General features: G+C 35.0%; 3 protein-coding genes across 3 annotated transcripts in view; 2 read left to right on the top strand and 1 right to left on the bottom strand.

The window, feature by feature from the left end:
• Nucleotides 1–23,945, top strand: part of LOC149420475 (uncharacterized) — a 31,693-nt gene extending 7,748 nt beyond the window's left edge. Inside the window, exons 7-10 of the mRNA XM_089636295.1 lie at nt 17,877–18,117; nt 19,277–19,869; nt 21,892–22,111; nt 23,331–23,945. Coding sequence (XP_089492421.1) covers nt 17,877–18,117; nt 19,277–19,869; nt 21,892–22,111; nt 23,331–23,851 — 1,575 coding nt within the window. The 3' untranslated portion in view covers nt 23,852–23,945. The remainder of the gene's footprint in view (nt 1–17,876; nt 18,118–19,276; nt 19,870–21,891; nt 22,112–23,330) is intronic.
• The window catches only part of LOC149420470 (uncharacterized), a 744,323-nt gene that overhangs the window by 273,453 nt on the left and 443,239 nt on the right, over nt 1–27,631 (bottom strand). The gene's annotated exons all lie outside the window — the stretch shown is intronic.
• LOC149420474 (UDP-glycosyltransferase UGT5-like) overlaps nt 25,814–27,631 on the top strand; it is a 30,743-nt gene continuing 28,925 nt past the window's right edge. Inside the window, exon 1 of the mRNA XM_089636170.1 lies at nt 25,814–26,416. Coding sequence (XP_089492296.1) covers nt 26,176–26,416 — 241 coding nt within the window. The 5' untranslated portion in view covers nt 25,814–26,175. The remainder of the gene's footprint in view (nt 26,417–27,631) is intronic.

The following is a 27,631-nucleotide window of genomic DNA, read 5'->3' as shown; positions in this document are numbered from 1 at the left end:
AAATAAATTGAAGGTTTTCCTATCGTTTCGCTTGAGTACAATACAAATAAAAAAATAAATTACTCAATAAAAAATGTAAATGTAAACAACTAAAAAAAATATTTTTTTATTAAAATGTATGAAAGCGTAAAGGAAAAAACTTTAAAAATACAGTATATAGCTAAGATTACATATCTGTGACAGTTTCACTAGATTAAATTTTTTGCTTTCTTATAAAATTCTTTACAAAATAAATAAATTCCAGTATTGTGCTGGAAATCGAACGTTTCTAGACTCCGTTTGTCAAGCGATTTTACCTACAATATAAGGCGTACCAAGAATATTCACATTTTTGGCCAGTTTTGGGAAGCTTCGCCTAATATGATCGTTTTGGTGTGTTAATATGTAAATGACGTTTGGTTAAATAAAAATAATATCCTCTAATATCAGCTAACTGTATTTCTAATAATATTTGTAAAACTTGTTTAAATATACAAATTCAGCTAGAACTTTAAAAAAAAATCGACTCAAATACCTAAACCTAGTTAGTTTTTTGTTAATTTTATTTTGTGAGGTTCAATTACAAAATTTCAATGAAAAAAAAAATTAGTTAACCTCTGTTTTTTATCAGAACGCTTTTAAAATATCTAGTTCAAATAGCATCAGCATTTTTTTAACGAGATTTCAGTGGGACAAACAAAATATTTACAAACAGAGTGACATGCTTTGATATTTTTTGTATGGTTTCTGATGTAATAAAAACGAATTTTTCATCATCCATAAGAAAACGAGCTATTTGTATCAATTGGTTGTTGGTGACTCTTTAATTTATTGAAGCGAATATGAAGTGGAATCATAAAATTTTTCTTTCATAATTCGTTTTACAGTTTAAATTGTTTTTTTGTTAGAAGAAAAACTAATGTAATTCTAAATACATTTCAAGCGATGTCCACTAACAAGATCAATTGCTTCAAATTTGCAACCAAAGATGTCGTTAATTATATTCTTATAATCAATACTTGTCCAAAGTAAAGGCAAAGTTCTTATCAGTAAAGCCTTAATCTTTCGACACGAGATGTCAGACTATAAAATATTATTATCTATTACAGCACCCGTGTTGTTCTTTTTTCAGGATTCTCCAACTGTCTCCATTTCATCACACAAAGACATCCAATAAGGTAAGTCTGACTCATATTTCACTTTGTTTATTGCTTGACGGTTAGTTTATAGTATAAATTTATCAGAGCAATTCAACCATTGGGCCATTGACATGGCCATTACGTGGTGCCACGGATTGATTTCAGTTTGCAGGATTCACATGTACGGTTGGTAAGAAAAGGAAAAAAATTAGGCGAGCCAAAAAGAGTCAATTAGAAGCAAAAGAGTGAGAAAAAGCCAGAAGAAGCAAGGAAAACTAAGAAGAAGCAAGAAAAGTTAAGAAGAGCCAAAAATAGACAAGAATGAGGAAGAGAGGGGTAGCAGGAAGGTGCAGAAAGAGTTAAGAAGAACCACGAAAAGCCAAAAAAAGCAACTCATTTGCCTTCAAATGAGCTATCAAGGGGCGAGAAGATGCAAAAAAAGTCAGGAAGAACCAAAAAGAGACAAAAAGAGCAAATAACAACAACGAAAAGTCAGCAAGAACCACAAAAAGTCAAGAAGAGTCGAGAAAATAGAAGAAGAGTCAAGAATAGCCAAGAAGATCCAAAATAAGCATGAAAAGGGAAGACATAAGACAAGAAGAGACGAGGCGAGCCTAGAAGGGTTGAAAAGATGAATAAGAGTCACGGAGAGCCGAGAAGTGACTAGAAGAAACTATAAGAGACGAGAAGGGGCGGTAAAAAGTAAGAATATTTAAGAAGAACATACAAGGCTAGCCAATAAGGGTCAAGATGTTGCAATAAAAGGTAAGAAGAGCCATGAAAAGTCAAGAAGAGACGAGAAGCAGCGCGGTTAGAAGATTCAAAAAGAACCAAGAAGAGATAAAACTAGCCAAGAAGGGGCAAGAAGTTACAAGAAGAGACAAAAATAGCCAAAGATAGCCAAGAAGAGCCAATAAAGCACTAGTAGAGACAAGAAGAGGCAGTAAGACGTAAGAGTATACAAGAACAGAGGATGCGAGCGAAAAAGAGGCAAGAAGATGCAAAAATATGCAAAAAATTCAAAGCGAGCCTAGAAGAGGCAAGAAGAGTGTAATGTTTTCCCGTGTCCCCTAAGTTCTTATTAACGGATTAATATTTTGTCACGTTTTGGTTTGCAACTTCTCGCGGTTTATCAACCCTTCAATCTTAACGAATTAATATGTCACGTTGTGTCAATTTTTTGTTTCGACAGGGATTAATTCATTGAAGGATCCTTTTAATTGGTTGTGGTAACTTTGGTTCTTTTTAGATGAGGCGTGTTACATTCTGTATGGTTTGAAAATAAGACAATGACCGACTACCCTGATTTTAACTACCTTTTCCTACCTTGTTTGCTCGCCCAAACGTTTCCGGTTGCTGCAGTTGATAATGTGCTAATATAATGAGACAATTAATTACAAATTAAGTACATGAAATTCACTATAGACAATTCAATTCAAGATGCACAAGATTCTAAGTTAATGATTTGACTATGGATTGTTAGTTTTGTGAGTTATTTCTATGAGTAGGTATTTTCGGGAATAGCTAGAGACAAAACATGTGTTGCTTTCGATTGGTCTCCGTCCAAATCCCATCCATCAACGTGACCAGCTCGAGAGCAGCCAAGTTGATGGTCCAATCCCAACACCTCCAGAAATGAATTGAATATCGCTCAGCGACAGATGAGATAATGACATGTTTTGCCTCCTGCCGGAGGGTGATGAAGGTGGAATGTGGGTCCTTGGTGGTAACTGTTGATGTTGATGTTGATGATGAATGATGAAGATTCATCTTATACCGTTAGGTACAAGGAGCTGCTCTGGTCCGGTGGCATGATAGCCTTTTAAAGGCACCCACCACTGTCCCATCCCGGTATAGGTGACTTATTGTCACCCCTTCGGGACTCTCGCAAGAAGCTAATTTTTTATATAAAGGATTCGAATTATCAATAAAAGACTCTAGACCTTTAAATGTCCCTGCATATTGTGTTAGCGAGCACTATGCAGAGGATGCTCGAGTTAGTTGTGTTAGACATGCACATGCGTGTTAGTAGCACAAAACAAATATATATATATATACATACAGGCATGATAGCCTGGTGTCAGGAACCATTTGGGTCACGTGGGTAGCGCGAGGTTTAGGTCGCGTCAACCTCCCCCAAATCGATGATGAGTTGAGCTTCGCCAGCATGCCGAAAATTAGGAGTCCACTCTACTAACCTCAAACATAAACATATACTGAAGTGGTTTGCATCAGCAACGTCAGGAGTTCGGGAGTCCCGTGAACACCCCTCTGGTTTACGCTCGTAAGGATAATGATGAATTCAGCTTCAGTTTGTTCGACTTCGCCTCTGCAGTCACGCTACTCCAAATAGCTCCTGGCTCCAGTCTATACAGCTTCTCGTTCCAGTAGAGGTAATGACACATATTTATCATATGTACAATACAGAAATACTTCAAGTCTTTCGTCCACACTCAAAATAGTCATGTCAATATTTAATTTGGATGAGAGCGTCCATCCGACATAACGAATGTTTCCTAGACGGGAGATTTTACCCCACTTCAAAGTCATGGTCATTCGCTCTATCGTTTGTTACCCTCCGTTCGCTTCAAATATCAAAGAATGGTAGAAATTGATATCCTTGACTTCCGGCGCTAAGGATCAGGGATACTGGAATCATCAGGTCGTGAATCTGAAATCATCCGATCTCCGTCAGCTCAAACGGTTTCAGTCGGAGTCAATTTCCAACCTAATTCTGGATGACTTCTCCTCCTATAGTGGGGTAAGTACTTATTGAATTTGACAGGAAGGACGTCAGAAAGCGCCGAAACAACTTCATATTCGTCACGATCCCTTCGTTCTGTCAGCGAGAAAATCCTCCTCACACGCCAGCCAAGAATAGCATAGCCCTTATCCGCTTTGTTCCTTCGTCTACCAGCTAACTCAAGTAGGAAAGCCCATTAGCAATTTTCGTTCCCTTCGATCTGAACTCAGTGAAAGCGTCCTCTCACCAGCTGAAAATACTCGAAACAGGGGTCTATTCCAGGTGACTATCTAAGGCTGGTCCGCCAACACCTTCGACAGAAACCGGTGCTTTTACGGGAATAACTCAACCACACCAATAGCAGGGGAAAAAGCCGGCGCTGCTATACTAAAATAGACGTTATATCGGTATCCAGGGTTATCGACTTTGCTAACACAAGAGTCCCTATTAGGCAAGCCAATTACAAATTTCGTTCCCTTCGCTTTTGTCGCTTTGGTAAGATAGGACAGCCTACGGAAAATTTGTACACTCCGTCCCCGCCAAACTTATGAAAAATGAAAATCTCACTTCATAGAATAGGAATGCCAGACAGATGAATTCTCCCGGCGGCTAGCTGTAACCCGCTGCGTTATCCCGATTCAAAATGAATGAAAAGAGTGATGTTTGAATAAGTTATATTTAATTAAATATATTTTATGAACTCCGTATAGAATAAGTTGAATTCCCAAGGAGGATACGACAACTCATTTTCAAATAACAGGCATTGAAGCATTTAATTTACCGTTCTATCCGTTACTATAAAAACACTGCATAAATACAATGGTTTGTGTTCTATAAATTTTGGCGCTAAATATAACTACTAGAGAATTATTAAATCATTTTAAACTCATAAACAATGTCTATTGTTGGATGATCTAAAGCGGTTTCAGGGTAACCGTTCTTCGTCCCTTTTTTTTAATGGCCAGGTCTCGTAATTTATGACCTCCTTCGCTAACGGGTACCTATAGTGCTCAAGTTGAATACCCTTACTTCAAAATACAATTGGATTATTTGGTTTACATTAAGGAAATAAGTGTTAATAATTAGATTATAATAGACTTACCGATACATCTTAGTGTCAACAATCCAAATAATTATAAAAAAACAAACACAGTCACATGCAGAAAACTCATGCTGTTAGAAAACCGCACCTTCTACACTAAATGATTTTAGCCGTGTTCGCGTCCCGACGATTAATTCTTGTTGACGCGCTTCCTAGTTTTTACTAACTCGACTATCTTAAAACGCTGACCGATCCTGATTATTCCTGACCGTCTCCCAGACCTTGAAACTCTGACCCCCTTGACTGTATTTCCCGCCTCCCAACGTTTTCAAACTGACTATCTTGAACCGCTTTTTCTAACCACCGACTATCGACTTCCTTCTTCCGTTCTTCAACGCTAACTGTCTCGACCGTCTCATTAACCACGACTATCGACTTCCTCCTTCCGATCTTCAACGCTAACTGTCCCGACCGTCTCCCCGCGCTTTCAAATCCAGACTCCCAAAAACTGACTACCCGCCCGCGCTCCTTAACCACGACTATCGACTTGCTTCTTCCGACCTTCAACGCTGACTGCCTTGACCGTCTCCCCGCGCTTTCAAATCCAGACTCCCCCTTCTCAAACCAACCCCCCAAATCACCATATGCGATTTCTAATTTATGTTCTTTTGAATTCTGAATGCTTTTTGTTTTCAAAAGACAGAAATGCACTAAAGGAACACATCAATTATGGCCCTAGAACCTGTCACATTAATTTTAAATCGTCTCAAAACCAATAAATTGTTACTCCTCCAGTGAAATGTCTAACTCTTTGTTCAAAGGATTCACCCCCAGTCCAGTGGCGTGTTGGCCCACCAGCATTTTAGCTCGGCTTACTATTATCAACCACCATCACGGAGGTCTCTGCCGATACAGTGCATGTTCCTATTTTTTTTCTCTACCCTAATAAATCTAAACACTTGTTTTAAAATCAGTTGTCCAACATCTGGTAATCTCCTATGTCGTGAGACCAACTGAAAATTTCTTCCCCACCATAATAAATCAACAATAAAAAAAATTTATCCCAGGGCGAGTCCATCACAAGAGCCAACATAAACTAGAAGGAAGAATGTAAGAAGAGGCAAGAAGAACAAAGACATAAAAAAGGTAAAAACAAATAAAGAACGTTCAAAACAAATCCTCTATTCCTGCCCATCCTAAATACCAATATTGGCTAATTAGATCGCCTGTATGCCAGTCGATTAAACTCCAACCTCCTTTCCATCTTCAGAGCACATGTTTCAAGTACTAACAAATCAGTGTCCTCTGGTGTACCGGTTGCACCGGTTGGACAGGAGTGCTCCTGGCCGGGTTGGTACAATTATATCGTATTGTTTTTAGGTAAAAAATCTGATTTATTTGTATGAGAAAATACATACTCTTGTATGGAAACATATTTTTGAATGGTAAAATAAACATTGGAATTTCAGAAAACAGTTATTTACCTTTTTTACTTCTACCATCGTGTAGAATCACCAAAGTAAGCGTACCTTGCTCCCGCTCACCCTGTACTTGCTTTGCTTTTATTGGGTTTAAGTCAACAAATAATTTATTACATTATTTTATCAAAAATGATTGGAATCGATCAATCATGTCGCTTATCTGTGATGAGATTTTACGCAGTTGACCCTCAAAATTACCTACACAAGTAGATGTTCCCAATGTTGAGTAAAATAGTCGAAAGTTGAGAGGATAGGACGCTCGGAGTAGTAGTAGTCCTCTAGTAGTTGGACTCACAGGACCTGCCATATGCAGGCGCAATTGGAACATTCCGCTACGGGCGCCGAATTGTGAAGGCGCTGATAATACCTAATACTTGAGATCAATTTTCACCAAAACGGCGGTACAAAAAATACAAATCATCCAAATATTGTTGATCATAGTGATTACTTACGTACGCGTCTACTGGTTTAGACAAGGCGCTTTTGCTCAGGGCTGACCCTGATTTGACAGTAGTAGTTTCAGCTTGCCACGGCCGTTTTCAGATTAGTATATTGTATACATAACGTTAAACTTTAGCCAGTGATGTAAATTCACATCGATTGATTTTCAATAATAAAATAAATTATTTTGCACATAACTATAGAAACATTAATTTAAAACCTGGGAGAAATAAGTACCTACAAGGAGAAAACTTACTGATATAAAATATCGCTAATGTATTAAGAATCCCTACAAATTATTCATAATCCGTTTAAAAACGGTATTCCAGGCCTTTAACGAATGAATTAATAGGTTTCCTAATAAAGTTTCAGTTAAACACGAATGTGTTATTGCGATGTCGGAATACGTTTTCATAAAATGGCTTATATCATCAGGACAAATGCAGGTACATACAATTTTTTTTTAGCCTTTTGGCTTATGCAAGTTAATTTATTTTCACTACGTCTCAAACTCAAATACGACGGTAATCGGATCGAAAGGAAGTATGCGAATAGGATAACGGGAAGGTTGGAGAGTACACCTTTGAAATTATAACATTTAAAAAACCCTTTTATTTGCGTGCGAGGTTGGAGAGGCCTGCTTAAATCAGAGTACGAATTTTCCACTTGAATGGATACAATAGTACATAACCGCATAGACTCGTTCATCGACGACCAACGAAATATCATCTCATCACCCGCGTTACGGATGAGTGCGGAAATTAAATCGCACCTGAAATAATTCGCGCTCTTTTAATTAGTTCGAATTGAATTAAAATTGACTTCAAAATTAGTGCTGTACCAATTTAATTATTATTTGAGTATTGTAATAGTATCTGTGTTAGAAGCTCAAAGTATAAAAAAAGTGAACTTTTATAAAGCCTTCCTAATAATTTCTAAGCCACATAGAACGTACTTGTGTTGTTAAGTGTTATAAATGGCATTCATAAAATTCGTAAGTATTTCGAATAGGTAATCTGGTGTTTTAAATATTTTTACAAAAATCTTCAGTGATACAGAAAAATTATTTTAAAGAGACCCTCGAGTCTAAATATAACAGAATGTTTAAAAGTCGCTATCGGGGAAAGAGGCACATCGAGCGTATGTTCCAAAATCAGTTTTAAAAAACAATTCTTTGAAAATCGGCGTCCAAAGATTCATTTAAACATGTTTTTTTTGTGTGCACCTAACTTTGATCTTGTTTGATGTAATGTAATTTTAATTTATTTATTTGATAATATTTTTGTTGACGTCAAAGCTCGTGCCCACTGCCTATATGTGGATATTTCAAAACTGTCATAATATACAGTGCCTACTTTTAAAATCAATATTTTTATAATACACCTTGCTCCTACCCACAGAAAAAGTGTACGAAGTATAATGCTAATCAACCATCTTTCGCAATGAAGTTTTTAATGATAGTAATATTGTTTTTTTATTAATTTTCTTCACGCGATGTTTTCCCATAAGCAAGAGATTATAATCAATATTATGTTTCGGAATGCAATGAAAAGCAGACTTGTTATGAAATTCAGATTCCTTTTGATTTGAAATATCATTAATTAATCATATCGGAATCAGATTACTGCTTATTCCAATGATATACTAACAAGATTCCAAAACATTTCGTTCTGAACTTAATATAACTAACCAAAGTCAGGATGTTACGGTCTGGCGGACTGGATTTCTTAGATTGTTCGTCAAAATATATTTATTACACATTATTAAGCTAATTTAAAAAAAGTTGAAACTGCAATTATATTAATCCTTTTAGGTAGAAATTTTGTTTAAAAAATGTAAAAAAAAATTACCGAATTATTGCAAGTACTATTTGTTTATTACGACATTCAACCACGGAAGATACAATATTTATCTATTTGAGGTCTGATTTAAAATTATGCACTGTTGTGATTCTCGGAACGGCATAATGGAACAAAACAAAGCACCGACCAATTTAATTTGATCAACACGTATTCATAATTATTTTCGTAGGTTCCACTGTTAGAAAATCCATATGTATTATGCATTATATTAGGAATCAAATAATTTAGGTGAAAAAAACAAAAATGCACAAAAGGGATAAGAATTAGAGTGGAAAAACAGTGTATAAAAAATCTGACAGTCAAGAAGTTTACAGAACAGTGAAAGTGTTTGCTGTTTAAATATTACAACTTCTATAGAACAAGTCGTCATTTTTACAATGGTTCGTAGATTAATTGACGTAATTTCTTTAAATTACGGATACATGCAAATAACTATACAGACCATTTATTTGGAAAAACTTCATAAACGTATTAATGTTTTATTTGTTTTTAATAAAAGAAAACAAAAACCTTCAAACATAATTATGACTAACCTTAAAACATTTGTTCGTTAATTTATTCTGTCATAGATACATTGACTAATAATACTGTTTTCTTTCAAAGTGTTAGTGTACGCATCCGGTATTTATAACAATTTTAACAGCGAAGTTAGCAGTCCACAATGAAGTGCTGTTACCTACCCTGATGTATGGAATTGAGGCATGGACTGGCAAAGAAAGGATGAAAGTAGATTGAATGCTGTTGAAATGATATCCTTGAGGCGTATGTGTGGTAAAACCATGTATGATCGTTTGAGGAATGTGGAGATCCGCAAAGAGTGCAAGGCTGATGTAAGCGTAATGAGTAATATCAAGAAAGGGACGCTTAGATGGTTTGGGCATGTAAAGCGAATGAGCGAAGAAAGGAGTGTAATTAGAATATACGATGCAAATGTGAATGGTAGCAGAAGTCGAGGACGCCCGAGGAAGACATGGCACGACCAAGTGAATCACTTACTTAATTCGGGCCATGTCAAGAGTCAGAACAATAGAAGAGTATGTATGAGACGAGGTATGAATGTGAATGAGGCAAGGAGGGTGTGCCAAGACCGAGTTGTTTGGCGGTCCGTCCTCTCTGCCTACCCCTACGGGGATACGGCGTGATGGTTAGTTAGTTATTTTAACAGAATTAATAAATAATATTGTTAATGCAAGCCAGTATCTCAAATAAAATAGTTGTTCACAATAATTTGGACACACACTTCAATTTTTCTTAACAGTAACATTTAATCGAAGCCCGTCGTCCAACGGGTCGGTAAGCAATCTACATATACCAAACGTAAGACCCTGAGCAGAAAAGTTCCACACTGAAGTGCGCTGCAGACCGTGACCTTACTATAGCGAAAAATTTTCTGCGCGGGGTCTTGCAGCATTCGGTTTATGTTGAATACTTTTGTGTTGTCCTTAGGTAAGACTCAGTATGTTTTAAGCTTAGCATTTGCTCTATTTTTATTGGTGAATGGTTATAGCGTCTTTAACCGTTTGCATAATATTTATGATCTTGAAGACGAAACAATTCTGCGGTTTTTTGTTGACAGATTTTTGCGGTATGTAAGTAATTTCGTTAAGTTTTGTATCTTTTTTCGTTTAATATAATCATGAACGGAAAAAAAGATTATTAAAGTTTTATTAAAAATCTCATCAAATCATTTGTAATTCGGTTAAAATGGAATTTTAGTCCGTTTCCTAAACTTTTAGTCAATTCCTAATACGTCGGAATACGTGTTCATGCATCTGCATTTTCCTTTATAATTTTTAATGGCGAAATGCAAAAAAAAATTATGATTTATAATTTATGAAGACGTGTTCCGACATCGTGATAATACATTCCATTTTTACTAAAACTTTAACACAAAACCTATTAATTCATTCGTGAAGGGCCTGCAATCCCATTTTTTTACTGGATTACGAATAATTTGAAGATTTTCATAATAAATTAGCCATACCCATTTTTCTTCCTGTGAAAACTCTATTTTATACACAAACTTGTTAACTTTCAAATTAAAAATGTTTCGAAGTGTTCTCTCGAGAAATCTTATACATATTTGCATTTATCATATTATATACATAATTTATTGACCAAAAATAACATAATATGTTTATTTAGCAGATTCTGATCATTGTCAACCCATATTCGTTCCGTCCTTGTTTACTGTCATAGAATTTATATTTACTGTGTCAATTCAGCCTTTGAACAAGCAAAAACAATTATTATTAGTCATGGTTAGTAAAATAATCATCGGAGATAAAATTATAATCGGTCGGCACTCAATTATGCACTCAATGTTCACAAATCAATGCCAAAGTTTAAAAATGATAGCATTTCTTACTGCTCAGAATACTTTATCGGTAACAGTAATTAAAATCGTTATAATAATAATATTATTGCTTTTAGCTTGAAAGTTAAAAGATCTAAAAATACTGTTTTGGACTTAATGGTTCATAAACAGCCATATGTAAATATGACGAATAATTAAAATGGGCTCAATGGCGTTTAAAATGTAACTCAAAAAAAAATATATATTCTCTGCTCTCATGTACTCTTCTGTAAAGATCAAAGCATTGAAAGTTGGTTTCTGTTTTTCCTATTCAATAATTGTTGATAACTATTATTTAATACATAGTTTTAAACTATGGTATAAAATTATTTCCCTGTGAATCCGTTGTAAGAACTGACATATTTTTGCAAAAATTTACTAAATTATTTCTCTAATGGTTATGTATTTTACGAGCTGACGTGTACGGCGTTCCTCGACGACTTATAAATGGTTTTGTGGTAAAGTTTTGAGGTTGTGAGTACCTGACAACTGGTGCATTTTTAAGGTGGAAATATTATTATTGTATTGTAATCAGTCTTGTCTTCCTCGGGTGTCTTATCGGCCTCTTCAACCATTAATTTCAAAGTCATACATTCTCCTTACACCTCTTTCTTCGTTCATCACTTACGTGTTATTTTATCACATTTGATTCATGTATTTTTCGGGCATACCTGACTTTTTCTACCATTCGCTTCATGAAGTATCATAAAATTTACTTTTAAATAATTACATTGTGTCGATTTTAATACGACTCCGCATCTCAATCCAGTGCAGAGATAGTGCGTTTAGTCTTCTTCGGCCTTCCTCGACTTTTCTACCACTCACTACTCTATACCGCATTGTTACTATTAAATAATTACATTGTGTCGACTTTAATACGACTCCGCATCTCAATCCAGTGCAGAGATAGTGCGTTTAGTCTTCCTCGGCCTTCCTCGACTTTTCTACCACTCACTACTCTATACCGCATTGTTACTATTAAATAATTACATTGTGTCGACTTTAATACGACTCCGCATCTCAATCCAGTGCAGAGATAGTGCGTTTAGTCTTCCTCGGCCTTCCTCGACTTTTCTACCACTCACTACTCTATACCGCATTGTTACTATTAAATAATTACATTGTGTCGACTTTAATACGACTCCGCATCTCAATCCAGTGCAGAGATAATGCGTTTAGTCTTCCTCGGCCTTCCTCGACTTTTCTACCACTCACTACTCTATACCGCATTGTTACTATTAAATAATTACATTGTGTCGACTTTAATACGACTCCGCATCTCAATCCAGTGCAGAGATAGTGCGTTTAGTCTTCCTCGGCCTTCCTCGACTTTTCTACCACTCACTACTCTATACCGCATTGTTACTATTAAATAATTACATTGTGTCGACTTTAATACGACTCCGCATCTCAATCCAGTGCAGAGATAGTGCGTTTAGTCTTCCTCGGCCTTCCTCGACTTTTCTACCACTCACTACTCTATACCGCATTGTTACTATTAAATAATTACATTGTGTCGACTTTAATACGACTCCGCATCTCAATCCAGTGCAGAGATAGTGCGTTTAGTCTTCCTCGGCCTTCCTCGACTTTTCTACCACTCACTACTCTATACCGCATTGTTACTATTAAATAATATTACATTGTGTCGACTTTAATACGACTCCGCATCTCAATCCAGTGCAGAGATAGTGCGTTTAGTCTTCCTCGGCCTTCCTCGACTTTTCTACCACTCACTACTGTATACCGCATTGTTACTATTAAATAATTACATTGTGTCGACTTTAATACGACTCCGCATCTCAATCCAGTGCAGAGATAGTGCGTTTAGTCTTCCTCGGCCTTCCTCGACTTTTCTACCACTCACTACTCTATACCGCATTGTTACTATTAAATAATTACATTGTGTCGACTTTAATACGACTCCGCATCTCAATCCAGTGCAGAGATAGTGCGTTTAGTCTTCCTCGGCCTTCCTCGACTTTTCTACCACTCACTACTCTATACCGCATTGTTACTATTAAATAATTACATTGTTTCGACTTTAATACGACTCCGCATCTCAATCCAGTGCAGAGATAGTGCGTTTAGTCTTCCTCGGCCTTCCTCGACTTTTCTACCACTCACTACTCTATACCGCAATGTTACTATTAAATAATTACATTGTGTCGACTTTAATACGACTCCGCATCTCAATCCAGTGCAGAGATAGTGCGTTTAGTCTTCCTCGGCCTTCCTCGACTTTTCTACCACTCACTACTCTATACCGCATTGTTACTATTAAATAATTACATTGTGTCGACTTTAATACGACTCCGCATCTCAATCCAGTGCAGAGATAGTGCGTTTAGTCTTCCTCGGCCTTCCTCGACTTTTCTACCACTCACTACTCTATACCGCAATGTTACTATTAAATAATTACATTGTGTCGACTTTAATACGACTCCGCATCTCAATCCAGTGCAGAGATAGTGCGTTTAGTCTTCCTCGGCCTTCCTCGACTTTTCTACCACTCACTACTCTATACCGCATTGTTACTATTAAATAATTACATTGTGTCGACTTTAATACGACTCCGCATCTCAATCCAGTGCAGAGATAGTGCGTTTAGTCTTCCTCGGCCTTCCTCGACTTTTCTACCACTCACTACTCTATACCGCATTGTTACTATTAAATAATTACATTGTTTCGACTTTAATACGACTCCGCATCTCAATCCAGTGCAGAGATAGTGCGTTTAGTCTTCCTCGGCCTTCCTCGACTTTTCTACCACTCACTACTCTATACCGCATTGTTACTATTAAATAATTACATTGTGTCGACTTTAATACGACTCCGCATCTCAATCCAGTGCAGAGATAGTGCGTTTAGTCTTCCTCGGCCTTCCTCGACTTTTCTACCACTCACTACTGTATACCGCATTGTTACTATTAAATAATTACATTGTGTCGACTTTAATACGACTCCGCATCTCAATCCAGTGCAGAGATAGTGCGTTTAGTCTTCCTCGGCCTTCCTCGACTTTTCTACCACTCACTACTCTATACCGCATTGTTACTATTAAATAATTACATTGTGTCGACTTTAATACGACTCCGCATCTCAATCCAGTGCAGAGATAGTGCGTTTAGTCTTCCTCGGCCTTCCTCGACTTTTCTACCACTCACTACTCTATACCGCATTGTTACTATTAAATAATTACATTGTGTCGACTTTAATACGACTCCGCATCTCAATCCAGTGCAGAGATAGTGCGTTTAGTCTTCCTCGGCCTTCCTCGACTTTTCTACCACTCACTACTCTATACCGCATTGTTACTATTAAAAAAACTACATTATATCGACTTTAATTGGACTACGTCAAGTCTTCCTCAAACGTGCCCGACTTTTTCTATCATCCATAACACTCGATATAAACGCTCCTGGCACTAATAGAACAAGCTGTGAAATTTTTATCGCAATTGGATGAATGGTATTGGAACGCGTAAGAGACAAACAAAGAATATATATATACATACACATATAAGATAGATAGAGAAGTTGTTTTGAAATCGTCTTTCATAAGTCTTTCTCTAGTGTCCCCAGCCTCTTCTACTTATTTATTTGTTTTTGGACATTTTTTATATCGCCGCTTTTGTGAGATATCACCGTAGGGGCGTTTGACAGTTGATGCAGGTATTACAAAGAATATAAATATTAAAAAATAAAGTGAAGTTAAGTTAAGTAAAATGAAGTACAGGAACAGGTGAAACGAAAATAGAAGATGGATACTCTGCAGCAAGAATCCTAGGTGGTTAAGAAACTGGACCAGCTGCTGCAGCGAGAGATTCCACCGCATTCACCAACAGTGCCAGCACGAGGTTCGTCATCCATCCAGATATGTGTATGCTGCTAATAAAGCGCTGATACGATATCCTCACATAGATAACAGACCTTGGCAGCACCGCTGTGACTTTCGGCGAGTTCATCATTCATCTACATATAATCCTGTTCCTGGTGATTTTAGTTAGTGGTGCATTGAAAAAGCAATGGTCGGGATAATAAATTACCCAGGGCTTAGCGAAACACTTGCAAGGGCCTTCAGAGTTTCCGAGAATTCCCTTGAAAACATCTGGCATACAGTTACCGATCCTCGTCCCAAGTTCATCGCGAACGAATTTCGAATATTTTTTAGAAAAATTTTCGATTATTCTTTTTTAACAAACTGCATTCAAATCACATATTATAATTTTTTTCATTTCCCTTGAAAAGCAGAGGACACGTTAGGATCCGTCCGGCTGCCATGAGGGGCACTACCATTCAAACCACTCTCTAAAATATTTATAGACTTTGAAATGTTTTCATTTCTTGACATTTAGCTTTGAACATTGTCCAGTAGGTACTCAATTTTACAATTTTGGCGGAATTTTTTTCCTTAGTCTTTATTTTTATTCTCAGTCCACTTACGTTAATGTACCTACAATTGTCTTCCTACCTGGTTATATGTTTGTCGTTCCACCTACACATCATGTTCCCTATGTAGGGAATAAGAACCAACAATAATTTATGCGGAATTTCCTTTTTCCGCTGGCAATATTTAGAGGATCGCCACACTGCCTGGAGCTGCCGGGCGAGGCCATTTTAATATTATTCTGGATTCTGGATCTAACTTACTTCATTGGCAGTTCGTTCTTGTTCCTTATTGCCCCGTTCTGACAGGGCGATTTTAGTTGAACGACTTTTATTGAAACACAAAAATTGAACAAGATATCGTTCAGACGTTTCAATTTAACTCGAACCGATTTAGCTAATCAAGATGGCGTCAAAAGAAGTTACCGCTGCGTGCTTCCCTATGATTTCGGACCTTTTACGGAACGAAATTTACAATATGATAAAGCGCAAAAAACGTTGTATGTGGGCAAGATAATGAATTACAAGGAGAAACGAATTAAGTGCTTCTAACACTATATTGAGAGATGAAGTTAGAAGATACCGAAGGCTATCGCAATCATTTGCGAATTTCGGAACAAAAAATTGATGTACTGTTGTCTAAAATTAAAAAAATCCAAAAACAGGACAAAGTTATGCGCGCGGCTGCTCCAGCAAAACTAAAATACATGGCAATGAGGGATTCTTCTTCAGGTCTGACGTATGCACAGTTCCAAAAAATACGATATGATTTTTTATAAAAGAAATGTTCGTTGCAATAGTTGATGCCCTAAAATTTGTTATGAAGGTAAAAAAAAATTTTTTTTGAAACATTCAGAGTCGTGTTATTTCATAATAATAACTACTAAGTTACAGTAACGTTTCAAAAATAATATTATTCATTGGAGTGCCACGGGCATTTTTATTTATGTAAACTTTTTTCTTCTGATCCCAAATACAATAAATAATCCTTTGGTATATCGATAAATCTAAATATCATGTCATCCGACCACTTAATACATTTTTTTCATTGAAGTAGATGCATAATGGAAGGTACTAGGAACGCATAAATAAATCACTCAGTGGGGACGTCTGACATCTACTTTCGACCGCAGGGAACTAAAAATTGCAAGCGACTTGAAACATATGTTCACACGTTCCGATTCAGCGGGAAAATCGAACGATGAGCAATACTTGAACAACAAAAGTAAACGGGCTTTCAAATTTCGTCGTTCAACTAAAAACTTGATCAACTCTGTTGAAAGGCTGTTCACACTTGTCGATTAGCTTTCAAGTGTCATTCAACTCCGACTTGATCAACTAAAATCGCTCTGTCTAAACGGGGTATAATCCTTCTGATGAATTTACATTGAGTCGTGTGTAAATTTATATGAAAAATGAACTTTGGAGTCAGATAAAATATCGGCACAGATCGCTGAAGGACAGCAGCGATCCTACTAAGCCATACCATTTAAAAATATAGCAATTGTCACAGTGTTGTGTGTTGCATACTTTTATTATTGACTTAATAAATAGTTACATATAAAATATAAATAATGTCCGATGATATTTATTTATCAGAACTTTTTTTCTCCATCACACGTCGCCACTGGGTACAACCCATCGTATCACGTGTTACGCACTCTATCGCGTTTCAGCAACATCTTACAGACAAGGCGGAGCTCGTTTATACGAATCATCGACGGTCATCCACTTTCTTACCACATGCTTTGTTAATTTTAGAATAGACTTTACAAATATTTATATACACATAAACGGTGTAGCCGTTTGTAAAAGAAAACATTTAAGAACGTTCCTTAGAGTAAAAATATAAAAGTCATTTTGCTGTCCGATGACATATTTTTGGTAATTAAAAACAATTTTTCCATCACACCTATCACGTGTTGCATCCATATCCTTTCAGCAGCACCGTGCAGACGAGACGGAGCGCGAGTATATATAGCTGAGAAAGTGGTCGTTCGTACGTACCAAAAATCATCTTCTGCCTTCTTACACATTTTAAATGAAAACGAAAAAGACAGAAGATACTAGAACGATGACGTCGTATACCTACGACCTCTTTTTTATACTATTCACTATTAGTGATCCGTCGCGTTGATGACCAGATAACACTTAAAATTACAATTCAACACACCTTTGAAAAGTGAGAGGGTTATGAAAAGTGGTAAAACAAATGAAAGGTTTAATAGGTGACGTGGCTGTGTGGTAGAGTGATTGGTGATTACTGATGACGTTGATAAAAACATGTTTATTTTATAATTAAAAGAAAAATGAAATCGGACAGCAAAATGACGTACCTACACATTTTGTTTCTTCAGACATGCTTAGGAATTGCTGGTTAGTGTTCTGATAAAATGTTTTACAAAATTATTTTTATTTTTTTACATATATTTTTTGGGTTAACAGGGAATATTCTTGGCAGTTATTTTGTTTTTCCTGTCCAACTCTCCCCGGACCGCAGAAACCAGTAGGATATTGACCGTGGCTCCGTTCTTTGGATCGTCTCATACCAAGTTCATCCAGGCAGTAACACTCTATCTGGCCAAGCAAGGACACGATGTCACCATCATCACTTCAAATACTGTCAAGGAACCACCATCAAACTATCACCAAATTCTTGTAAACACAGACAACTACATCAAAAATTGTACGTAATAATAACATAAATAATAACTTTATAGTTATTTTATATTTAAAAATTGTCCTTGAATTATTCATCAAGAAAAATCACAATTCAATGTGATAATTGTCGAAAATCAAAAATACAATAAACCGTTACTGATTTTATTCAGATAATAAAAGTAAGATCCCTGATTTCAGATCAATTAGTCAATATTATCGAAAATCATCAAAACAATCGAGCAATCGAGAAAATAAATCAATTTGACATATACCAGTATGTCATACATATTAAAATGAGAACGCAATACTTACTAATATTGCATATTTTGTAATAAAATTACGATCACCCGGAATAATAAGATTTTTTTAATCATTGAATTTTTGAAACTAGTGTTCATGCACCCGCATTTTCTTTGAAAATATATAATGATGAGTTGCGAAAGTATTATGATTTTTATGAACACGTGTTCCGATTTCGTGATAACACATTCCCTCTTTTACTAAAAGCTTAATAGGAAACCAATCAATTAATTCTTTAAGGGCTTGCAATCCCGTTTTTACCCGGATTGCGAATAATTGGAAGAGAAGATTATTAATAAATTAGCAATACTCATTTGTCTCCGAGTGGTTGGTGTTCCTACGTAACATTCTAAAGTAGAGTAAAAGTCAAAAACAACTTTTCAGGAAAGCAATTTCAAGGATATAAACTGTCATTACTAACAGATGATTAAGTGATAAATCCCTATTTTAATTGAAATATTTTAACCACTTGAAGATAAAGTCCCAGAGATTGAAAAAATTAAATAATTTTAAATTGTTTTTTACTCATACTCTTTGTACCTAGCATGATAGACGTTCAGTATACAGATATAATAAATTTATGCCGCCTTCCTTACAATTAAATTAATTAGTTTGTTTGGTAAATGGTCAACAGAGTTGCCTTCGAAGCAGTTGATAGGGGATGGAATCTCGATCATGGCATTTAAAAAAAAGTATTTTTAATTAAACATTTTTGTGTTCAATTTTATTTAATGTACCTACATATATGTGTAAATTTATATTTTATCTGTGATTTTTCACAGTTAATCAATAGTTATAAATAACATTCAACATAGAAGCTGTTAATGTATTTATTTTAGAACAAGGACGTTTATTTTATTATTTGATTTATTCATTTTTTCCAGCTGCTGTCGTTGATATCTGGGAGTCTAGAAACCATTCATTTATACACCAAGTCTTCGAGAGCTGGAGTCATTCCATTATTCTCCAAAATGAAATATTCAGCTGTGATACTATGACCGACTTCATCAAAAACGACCAGAGTCACTTTGATGTGGTGATTGTGGAAATTTTCTACCAGGAAGCTATGTACATGTTCGCTCATAAATATAAGGCTCCGTTGATTTTGATCGACACAACCTTCGCGAAAAGACACGTGGAAGAAATCATGGGAAACCCCATGCCTGCTTCATATGTGCCATTTGAACATTTTGATGTTGTTGGTGATTTTTCCATCGTTAAAAGATTCTACAACTGGTTCATTGGATCGGTGGACTACGTGGGAAGGAAGTTCCACGTGTCTGAAAAACAGGATAATTTGGCGAGAAAGTATTTTGATAGCATTCCAGGGCCACTTCCGAGGGTCCAAGATCTGCAGAATTCTGCATCCTTGGTGCTTGTTAATACTCACTTCAGTATTGACACAGTGTTCCCTCAAGTGCCTGGGATAGTACAGATTGGAGGAGCTCACATTGAGGAGGTCAAACCGCTACCAAAGGTAGGTTAATCACGCTTTAAAGTCCTCGACATATTATGGAATAAGAACACGTTTTTATCGCTTGTGAATTTCGTTGGAAATAAAAAAAACTGTCAACCGTCTGAAACTTGGGCGATATACACAAGATCCAAATTAAATTTATTTTTTTATAAACTCCCTGAAATGTTTTACATCAAATATATTTTACAAGACTCACTGCATAATTCAATGATAACAGAAGTCTTTAATGTTTAGATAACAAAAAAAAATCAATAACAATTTTTTGCAATTCATTACATATAAAATCACGACGTTGATATGTTAACGTTTAATCTGGGTTTTTAGATGTTAGTGAGCGAATGACATTATGCGTATCACTTACTTACTTAAATTATTATTGTTTTACGTTTCTGATTCATAATAAATAATAATGTATTTGAACGGGTGGATGTTACAAGTCCAGTAGTAATGTCAATTTATAAATCATTTTTCGGGTTTTTCCACCGATTAATACTACAAACTCAATAGTATTGCTTTGTAATAATATTGATTGTTTTTGATAAAAATATATCTCACTAAAAAAAAGCATGCGACCGATGCCTATAAATGTGTCATTGTTTCTTTCGATTTGTTTTAAATGCATGTAAATTGTTATATTCCGCAATCAAATATCGAATTTTTTTGCAATGCTTAGTATAATCTTGTTTTAAAGAGTCCATACCTAATATAACTAATAAAATTTTATTAATAATTGAAATAGAATGCGCCTGTATCTACAATATAATTTGATTTGCTTAATCCGTTGACCGAGAACTCCATTCAATGGGCACTGTTAGGTCAGACATTCCATTCAAGTGGATTCAATGAAACATTTATTGTTCACTACAACACCAATTTTAATAATTCATCATCATAATATTTTTTACAATACGCTGCGCTGTTAGTTAAAAACCCGTCAGTATTGGTGAAGAAAATTCAAGCGAATGCTTCAAAATTTTAATAAGACTAGAGGTATTGATTTTTTGAAATTAATGAATGTTTTATATACTGCAACATCTGCTAATGGCCAACATAGTGTTATATATTAAATTCAACTTACAAACCATCTTTAAAATATTTTATTGGATGTCAATGCCTCACACAAGATCTGCCTATGGACTGTTGGGCCTACGGCATCCACAATCGGCTATAATTTTATTATTCCTCATCTCATTATTCTTCTCAGTCTCGTAAAGCACCCCAATAATTGGAGATGTCATAGTGCCAGTTACGGTCAGTTAGGACTTTTGTGCGACATTCACTAATAGAAAAATACCTTGTGGATCGTTTAATTCCATCAAACAGATATCTATGCTTTACCTATAATGTCATCATCAACATCAGGTTACATAGGCCGTCTGATACTATAGGCTTGCATAACCGTTGCCATAATATCCTGTTAAACTGTACCTTATCTCCATGCAACATTTCTGTATTCATATTACATGTTATCAATCAACTTATAAAAATATTACATTCAATTTTATAAGAAAAACTTTTTAATTAATTTTATAAGGCAATACCAGCCAATATCATCGTGAAATGTTAATCATAGTATTAATCGTTAAAGAAGGAGATAATACTTATAAATGTAAAAAAAAAACATATAAAATCAGATCAAGAGCAAGACGCAGAAAATAAAAAAGGTAATTGTCACAACTGGGAATCGAACCCAGGACCGCTGTCTTACTTTCAATTGCGTAATCATTCAAAAAGACAGGAGCCAAAAAAAATTTTAAATTTATTTTAAGATAATATTTGAAATATGAGATATTTTAAGATAATATTTGAAATATGAGATTTATAAAAATTACATAAAAAATTAGGTTGCAATGGCGGAGTGGAATAAGGCGTTGTCCCGGTAAGAGAAAGATCCTGGATTTGATTCCCAATTGCAACCGTTACCTTTGTATTTACTGTGTCGTTTTCTGTTTCCTGTTTTGCTTAGATTTATTTGTATTATTGTATTCTTTAATTCTCTTCTTCTAACTCTTATCGTTTCAGAATATCCAAAAATTCCTCGACGAAGCAGTAGATGGTGCTATTTTCTTCAGCCTGGGATCTTTCTTGCAAAGTTCAGCCATACCAAAATATAAAATACAGGCTTTTCTCAATGTATTCAAGACATTGAAGCAAAAGGTCATATGGAAATGGGAAGATGATGAACCCCCAAAACAAGAAAATCTGCTCACTGGGAAATGGTTCCCACAAAATGACATCTTAGGTGAGTTGAGAAACTAATTAGTGTTCATAAAATAATAGATTTAGTCAAAAAAAGTTCTTCCGAATCAGAAACAAACCCAAAAACCTTTATCAATTCTCCAAACACGGTCGCTGGACATCCAGCACCCACCTTCCGCCAAAATTTCCTATTAATGGGCAGCTTGCTCATCGGGTAAAAATGATTATCTCTTTGTTTATACACAGTTGACACAGGACGAATAAAAAAAAGTTGCAGTACGATAATATAATGTAATATGTATGTCAATCTGATAAAAATATATAAATTTATTTGGCTTCAAGTCAAATGAAATATTTGTGGTTTTTTATTTGACGTTAATATGGAATTTCCTCATGTCGATTGCCGACATTGTTTTTTATCATATATACCATACAAAGTATTCACAACTTTACTTTAAAATTCCACAGTCAATAAATAATTATAATTTCAACGTATTGTATATATTTTTCAAATCACTGCATTGTCAATGTTCAATAATTGGAAAATGTACTGAAATTGTATAATTGTATAAAAGGCTCAATATTTGTGTAAATTTAACATAAACACGAGCAAAATAATAACTAAAGCATTACAAATAAATGAGCTTCGTAATGAGATTGTAATTGAAGTGATTTGCTCAGGGAGACGGCTCAATAGAAAAAAATCCAAACATATTATTATCTTGCTATATCTATAAATAAAAATGTAAATGTTCGTTTGTTAAAAGTCATACATCTCTGAACTTTCCTCACCGATTGCTTTGAATTTTTTACACAACGTTATATTCGACGGCGCCATCTGTTGAAAAAACATGATTTTTCTAAACAGCGCCATCTTTTGGACGTAAAATCAACACGCGCTATGTTTCTCTATCTGCACAGGCAGACTGAGCCACAGAAACGCGTGGCGGGTACAGCTAGTTATATAAATAATTTTGTTCATTTTTTACGAATACGACATAATTATTTTATTGTCATGTTAATGTTTTAATTGATATATCAGAACGACATAAAATATTTCTAAACGATTAGAAGATGTTGTTTTAAGCAAAATAGTACAGACATTGTCGTTTTAATGAAAGGAACCATACCAAAACATCGCACAATTATAAACTTTTTCATTAAATTAATTTTATTGGTACATGATTAAATTGGTACCAGTATGAAAGAGAAATACATTTCCACGGAAGGAAAAATAACGAGGTCGTTTTTTTTATTTTTAGCGCATCCAAATGTGAAAGCATTCATCACCCACGGAGGAATGCTTAGCATCCAAGAAGCAGTGGACAAAGGAGTACCGGTCATTGGAATCCCTATATATGGTGACCAATACCTGAACATTGCAAGACTAGTCGAGAGGGGAACAGCAATTAAGTTGGACTACCTGACCATAAGCGAAGACACCGTTCGTCGCGTCTTAGATCAAGTATTCAATGTCTCTAGCTACCAACAGATGGCGCAAGAATTATCAATCAGGTTCAATGACAGACAGAACAGACCATTGGACTCTGCAAGATATTGGATCGAATATGTGATAAGGCATAAAGGTGCACCTTTCTTAAAATCGCATTGGGCGCAATTGGCGTGGTACAAAAAATATATGATAGATGTCATCCTCGTCGCTGCGGCTCTGTTCGGAGCTGTCATTGGCGCCATTTTCTATTTGAGGCATTTAAAGCATAAGAAAGAGGATAAGAAATTGGCCAAACTTCTTTTGAATCAAAAGTTTAAGAAGAACTTATAATAATAATTATATTTATCTTTTTCGTTATGACTTTTTTTCCTATTTTATTTGTTGTTTATTCTTTTAACTTTGTGACCCTAATTATTAAGAAAATGTGAAACAAAATGTATTTTTGATTACATATATGTGTATGTACGCATTTCGAGTGTATAACTTAGGTCTATCTAAGGTCTCACCCCCTTACTAATAAACGCGTTTTAAATTTTACATAACTGATTTTCCCTATATTAATAGTTATTTTTTAGTTGTGCAAAATTTAAACCACGTTAAATTTTTTTACCACCAACGTAAAATGTAAAATGATTGTACTAAAATTGTTACCAAATCAATCAAATTTACCATACTAGATCAGTATTAGGTGTTTAATATACTTAGACTAAGACTAAATTGAAATATTGCAAACCCATTTATCAGACATTATTTATAAAATGGATAGTTATTCACGTTCCGCTAATAATTGGATACATTTAGGAATGTCCTGAAATTCTTATATAAAGATGCATAGATAATCAAATATTTGTACTGTAATGTAAACTAATAAATATTATTTGTTTTTGGAATAACTTAATGAGTAAAACCTCAAATTGTAATATTAAATTATTGAAGACAATATTAGCTATTCAAACGAAGATTTGAAACAGAAAAAATAGAAAAAGAAAAAAATTTAAGTCCTAGATGCGACAGTACCTTTTTCTGATTTTTCTGTTTCAAATTTTCGTTTAAGAATCGCTAATATGGTCTTCAATAATTAAATATTATTTTCTTCTGTTTGTTTCGCCAAAAAAACCAATAAACTATTGTTGTACGTCTATGTGTTATGATCTCGTGGGTGTTTCTAGAATTGTCTTCTTTCAAGCATAGCGATTTGAATCATAAACGCAAATAATTGATTTAAATTTATCTCTCTAGAGTTGATTGCTCAGAGCTAGCTGTTGATCATTCTAGAGCAGCGAGCGGCGTTTTGTTTTCACGCCAAGTGCTAGTTATGAAGCACTGATAGTCCCTGCGGTCACCATATACATATATAACTGTGGGTCGAGTAATATTCAATATATTTTACAAACTAAAAATGAATATATATTTAGGGATTTTGTAATTATTATCATATATCTATGAGTTGGCTTTTCACTAGACAGATGCAAATTTTGAAACAGTTATTTGTAACGTTAACTCTTATTGACTTGCTTCTTCATTAACTTGTATGTAAGTTTCTTTTGTTTGTTTTAAATATTTTAAGAAGTTAAAAAAAAATTTATTATTTGAAAATTAGAAAAATCAACGAAATTTAGATTTTTTTGGACATTCTACACTAAGATAGAAAGGAGAATATGAATAAAAAGAAAAAATTAAAGTAGCAAATATTCTGATGTAACTGAATGGAAAAAAAAGTTTCTGAAATGGTTAGTTAGAGAAATTTTTTTTAACACATTTTTTAGGTCAATTTTTCATAAAAATAGTTGATTTCGCAAAACTATTAATAATTATGATTTCAAGGCTGTGTATAAATATCGTTATCAAATTGAGTTTTTATGATATTTGATTTGAAAACAGCCCAGTCCGTGTGTACTAAAAATAATATGCTTTCAGAAACTAGTTCAAAGAATAATTATGAGTGTAGAAATCAGAAGTCGAACAAGATAAATGCATTGAAATACACCTGCATGCCAAATAATATATATTATATTCGCAGTAGTAGTACTTCCACGTAGTGCGTGGAAGTCTACTGCGAATATATTATTGCCGAACAGCGTTCAATAATGCTGAAAATTTCAAAAAAAGGTTGATCGTTATTTCAGTATAAATTTAACATATAAAATCGTTAACTGCCACAAGTTTAATAATGGTAATTAAAAAAAAAACACTATACATTTTATTTATTTAATAAAGATTGAGAACCGCCGTCACGGGCAATGAAGTGATCGTAAGCTATACGGAGAAAATTAATTCAGTTAGAATCAAACACTCACAATGTCAGGAACTAAACAGTGACTAACATCGAACAACACAAACAAATAAAATACATTACAAAAACACGACTTGCGTTCCGGGAAGTTGTCTATAATAAATATTGTTTACAAGTGGAATTTTAAAATTCAATTTATTAATATATTTTTCAAGGTTATTGTGACTATAGTGAAAAAGTGAAGTAAAATATTATCATATCGGTGACCTATTGAAACGACGTTTATCCTATATAGAATTCATCTTTTGGCTGAGATAAATAAATATAATATATAATAACGAAATATAGCTGCCATATCGATAATAATAATATTATGTGATAATACAAGTTTTTATTTTTTTTTAATTTCATTTTGTAAACAATGACTCGGTTTATCTCTGTTATCTTAGTGTTATCAGTGTTCGTTTCGTTTACGTTAGCGGCGAATATTCTGGCAGTGTTGCCTATATATATAAGATCCCACAACATCTTCACGCAGACTATAGTGAGGGAATTGGCAGATAGAGGGCATAATGTCACCATCCTGACGCCGTTTGAAGAAGAAGCACCACCGCCAAATTATCACCAAATTTTGACGGATAAAAAAACGTGCTGGGATGAAGGTAAATAGATCATTGCTTAATGTAAGATTTTTTACATTGTCTTAAAACAAATGTGATATAGGTTTGCTATCATCGTACAATAACCTAACCTACTTTTTGGGTTGGAAACTTTATTTGACTTAACATTATTTCTTTAACATAAGCATAAGGGTCTATGTCATCTTTGGAAATGCTGTATGTAGGGTCTTTTGAGAAGATGAAGTTAGGTATAAAACATGGGTATTGATTGTATTAAAGATGATGGGGTGGAAGGAAACATGAAAATATTTCCACAGCCGACGTGTTTCCTGACTCTGTACCGGTGCCAAGGGAATAAATGACACCTATTCCTCGGAGCATCTTCCATTGAAATACCGGTTGAACAAGGATATCATTCCCACCTAACGCTGTGCTCTAAAGATTGCAACGCGTTTGGTAAGATGGGGAATTTTTATGTATTTTGGGTACCAGAGGACCAGGGGTCGCTACCAAATTCAACAGTGGCTAAAAATATGTAATGGTGATGTATTCAAAGTATGTAGTGCCAATGAAAAACCTGCATTAGTGCGTGGAAAGATATACCAAAAGTAATATTTAATAGCTGTCGTGTATGCCCGGCGTTCTTCGGGGTATAAATGGTCGTGAATTCTAGTGCACCTGAAAACTGGGTCCAGTTTTAAGTTTTTTTTTAGTTTTTGAGAAAAGAAAGGAGATTTGGGAAGGAAAACAAGTATAAGGAGTGGGCAGAGATCTGGGGGTCAGTGTGTCCAGGAGTGAACGAATCCATCTCTCTCACTGCCGTACGGCGATGGGTCAAAGAGTCCGCCTGGAGAGGTCAAAGGATCACCCTCAATTGGCCTCTCCTGCTACGGCCCGCTGCACACTTGGTAGGCAGACACATCCGCTGCCATGGTCTGAAACACCTCACTTCATGAACCCAGGCACCCCAGCCAAGTCACCAAATATAGAGAACCACTCGGGGTGACCTATGGCAGAGGTGTTGGATATCCAATAAATGGTTCTCGTGGCCTCTCAAAATATATAAATTTTTAAGTGTGTTATTGTTTCATTTATTATGTTCGATTCTTTATTTTTAAGCAGAAAAACTCTATAAAAAAACAGAGGGTTTTGGCGTAGTAAAATTGGTGCCACTTTTTAGTGGTTTAACTTTTGTTGTAAGACCCTAATTCATTAACACCTAAAAAATGTTAATTTCTTAATTTTTAAGATAAAAAT

Source organism: Hesperophylax consimilis, chromosome 10, assembly GCF_061612785.1.
Source record: "Hesperophylax consimilis isolate HC1 chromosome 10, BYU_Hcon_1.0, whole genome shotgun sequence".
Taxonomy (NCBI): domain Eukaryota; kingdom Metazoa; phylum Arthropoda; class Insecta; order Trichoptera; family Limnephilidae; genus Hesperophylax; species Hesperophylax consimilis.
This window is presented reverse-complemented; position numbering and strand designations above follow the sequence as displayed.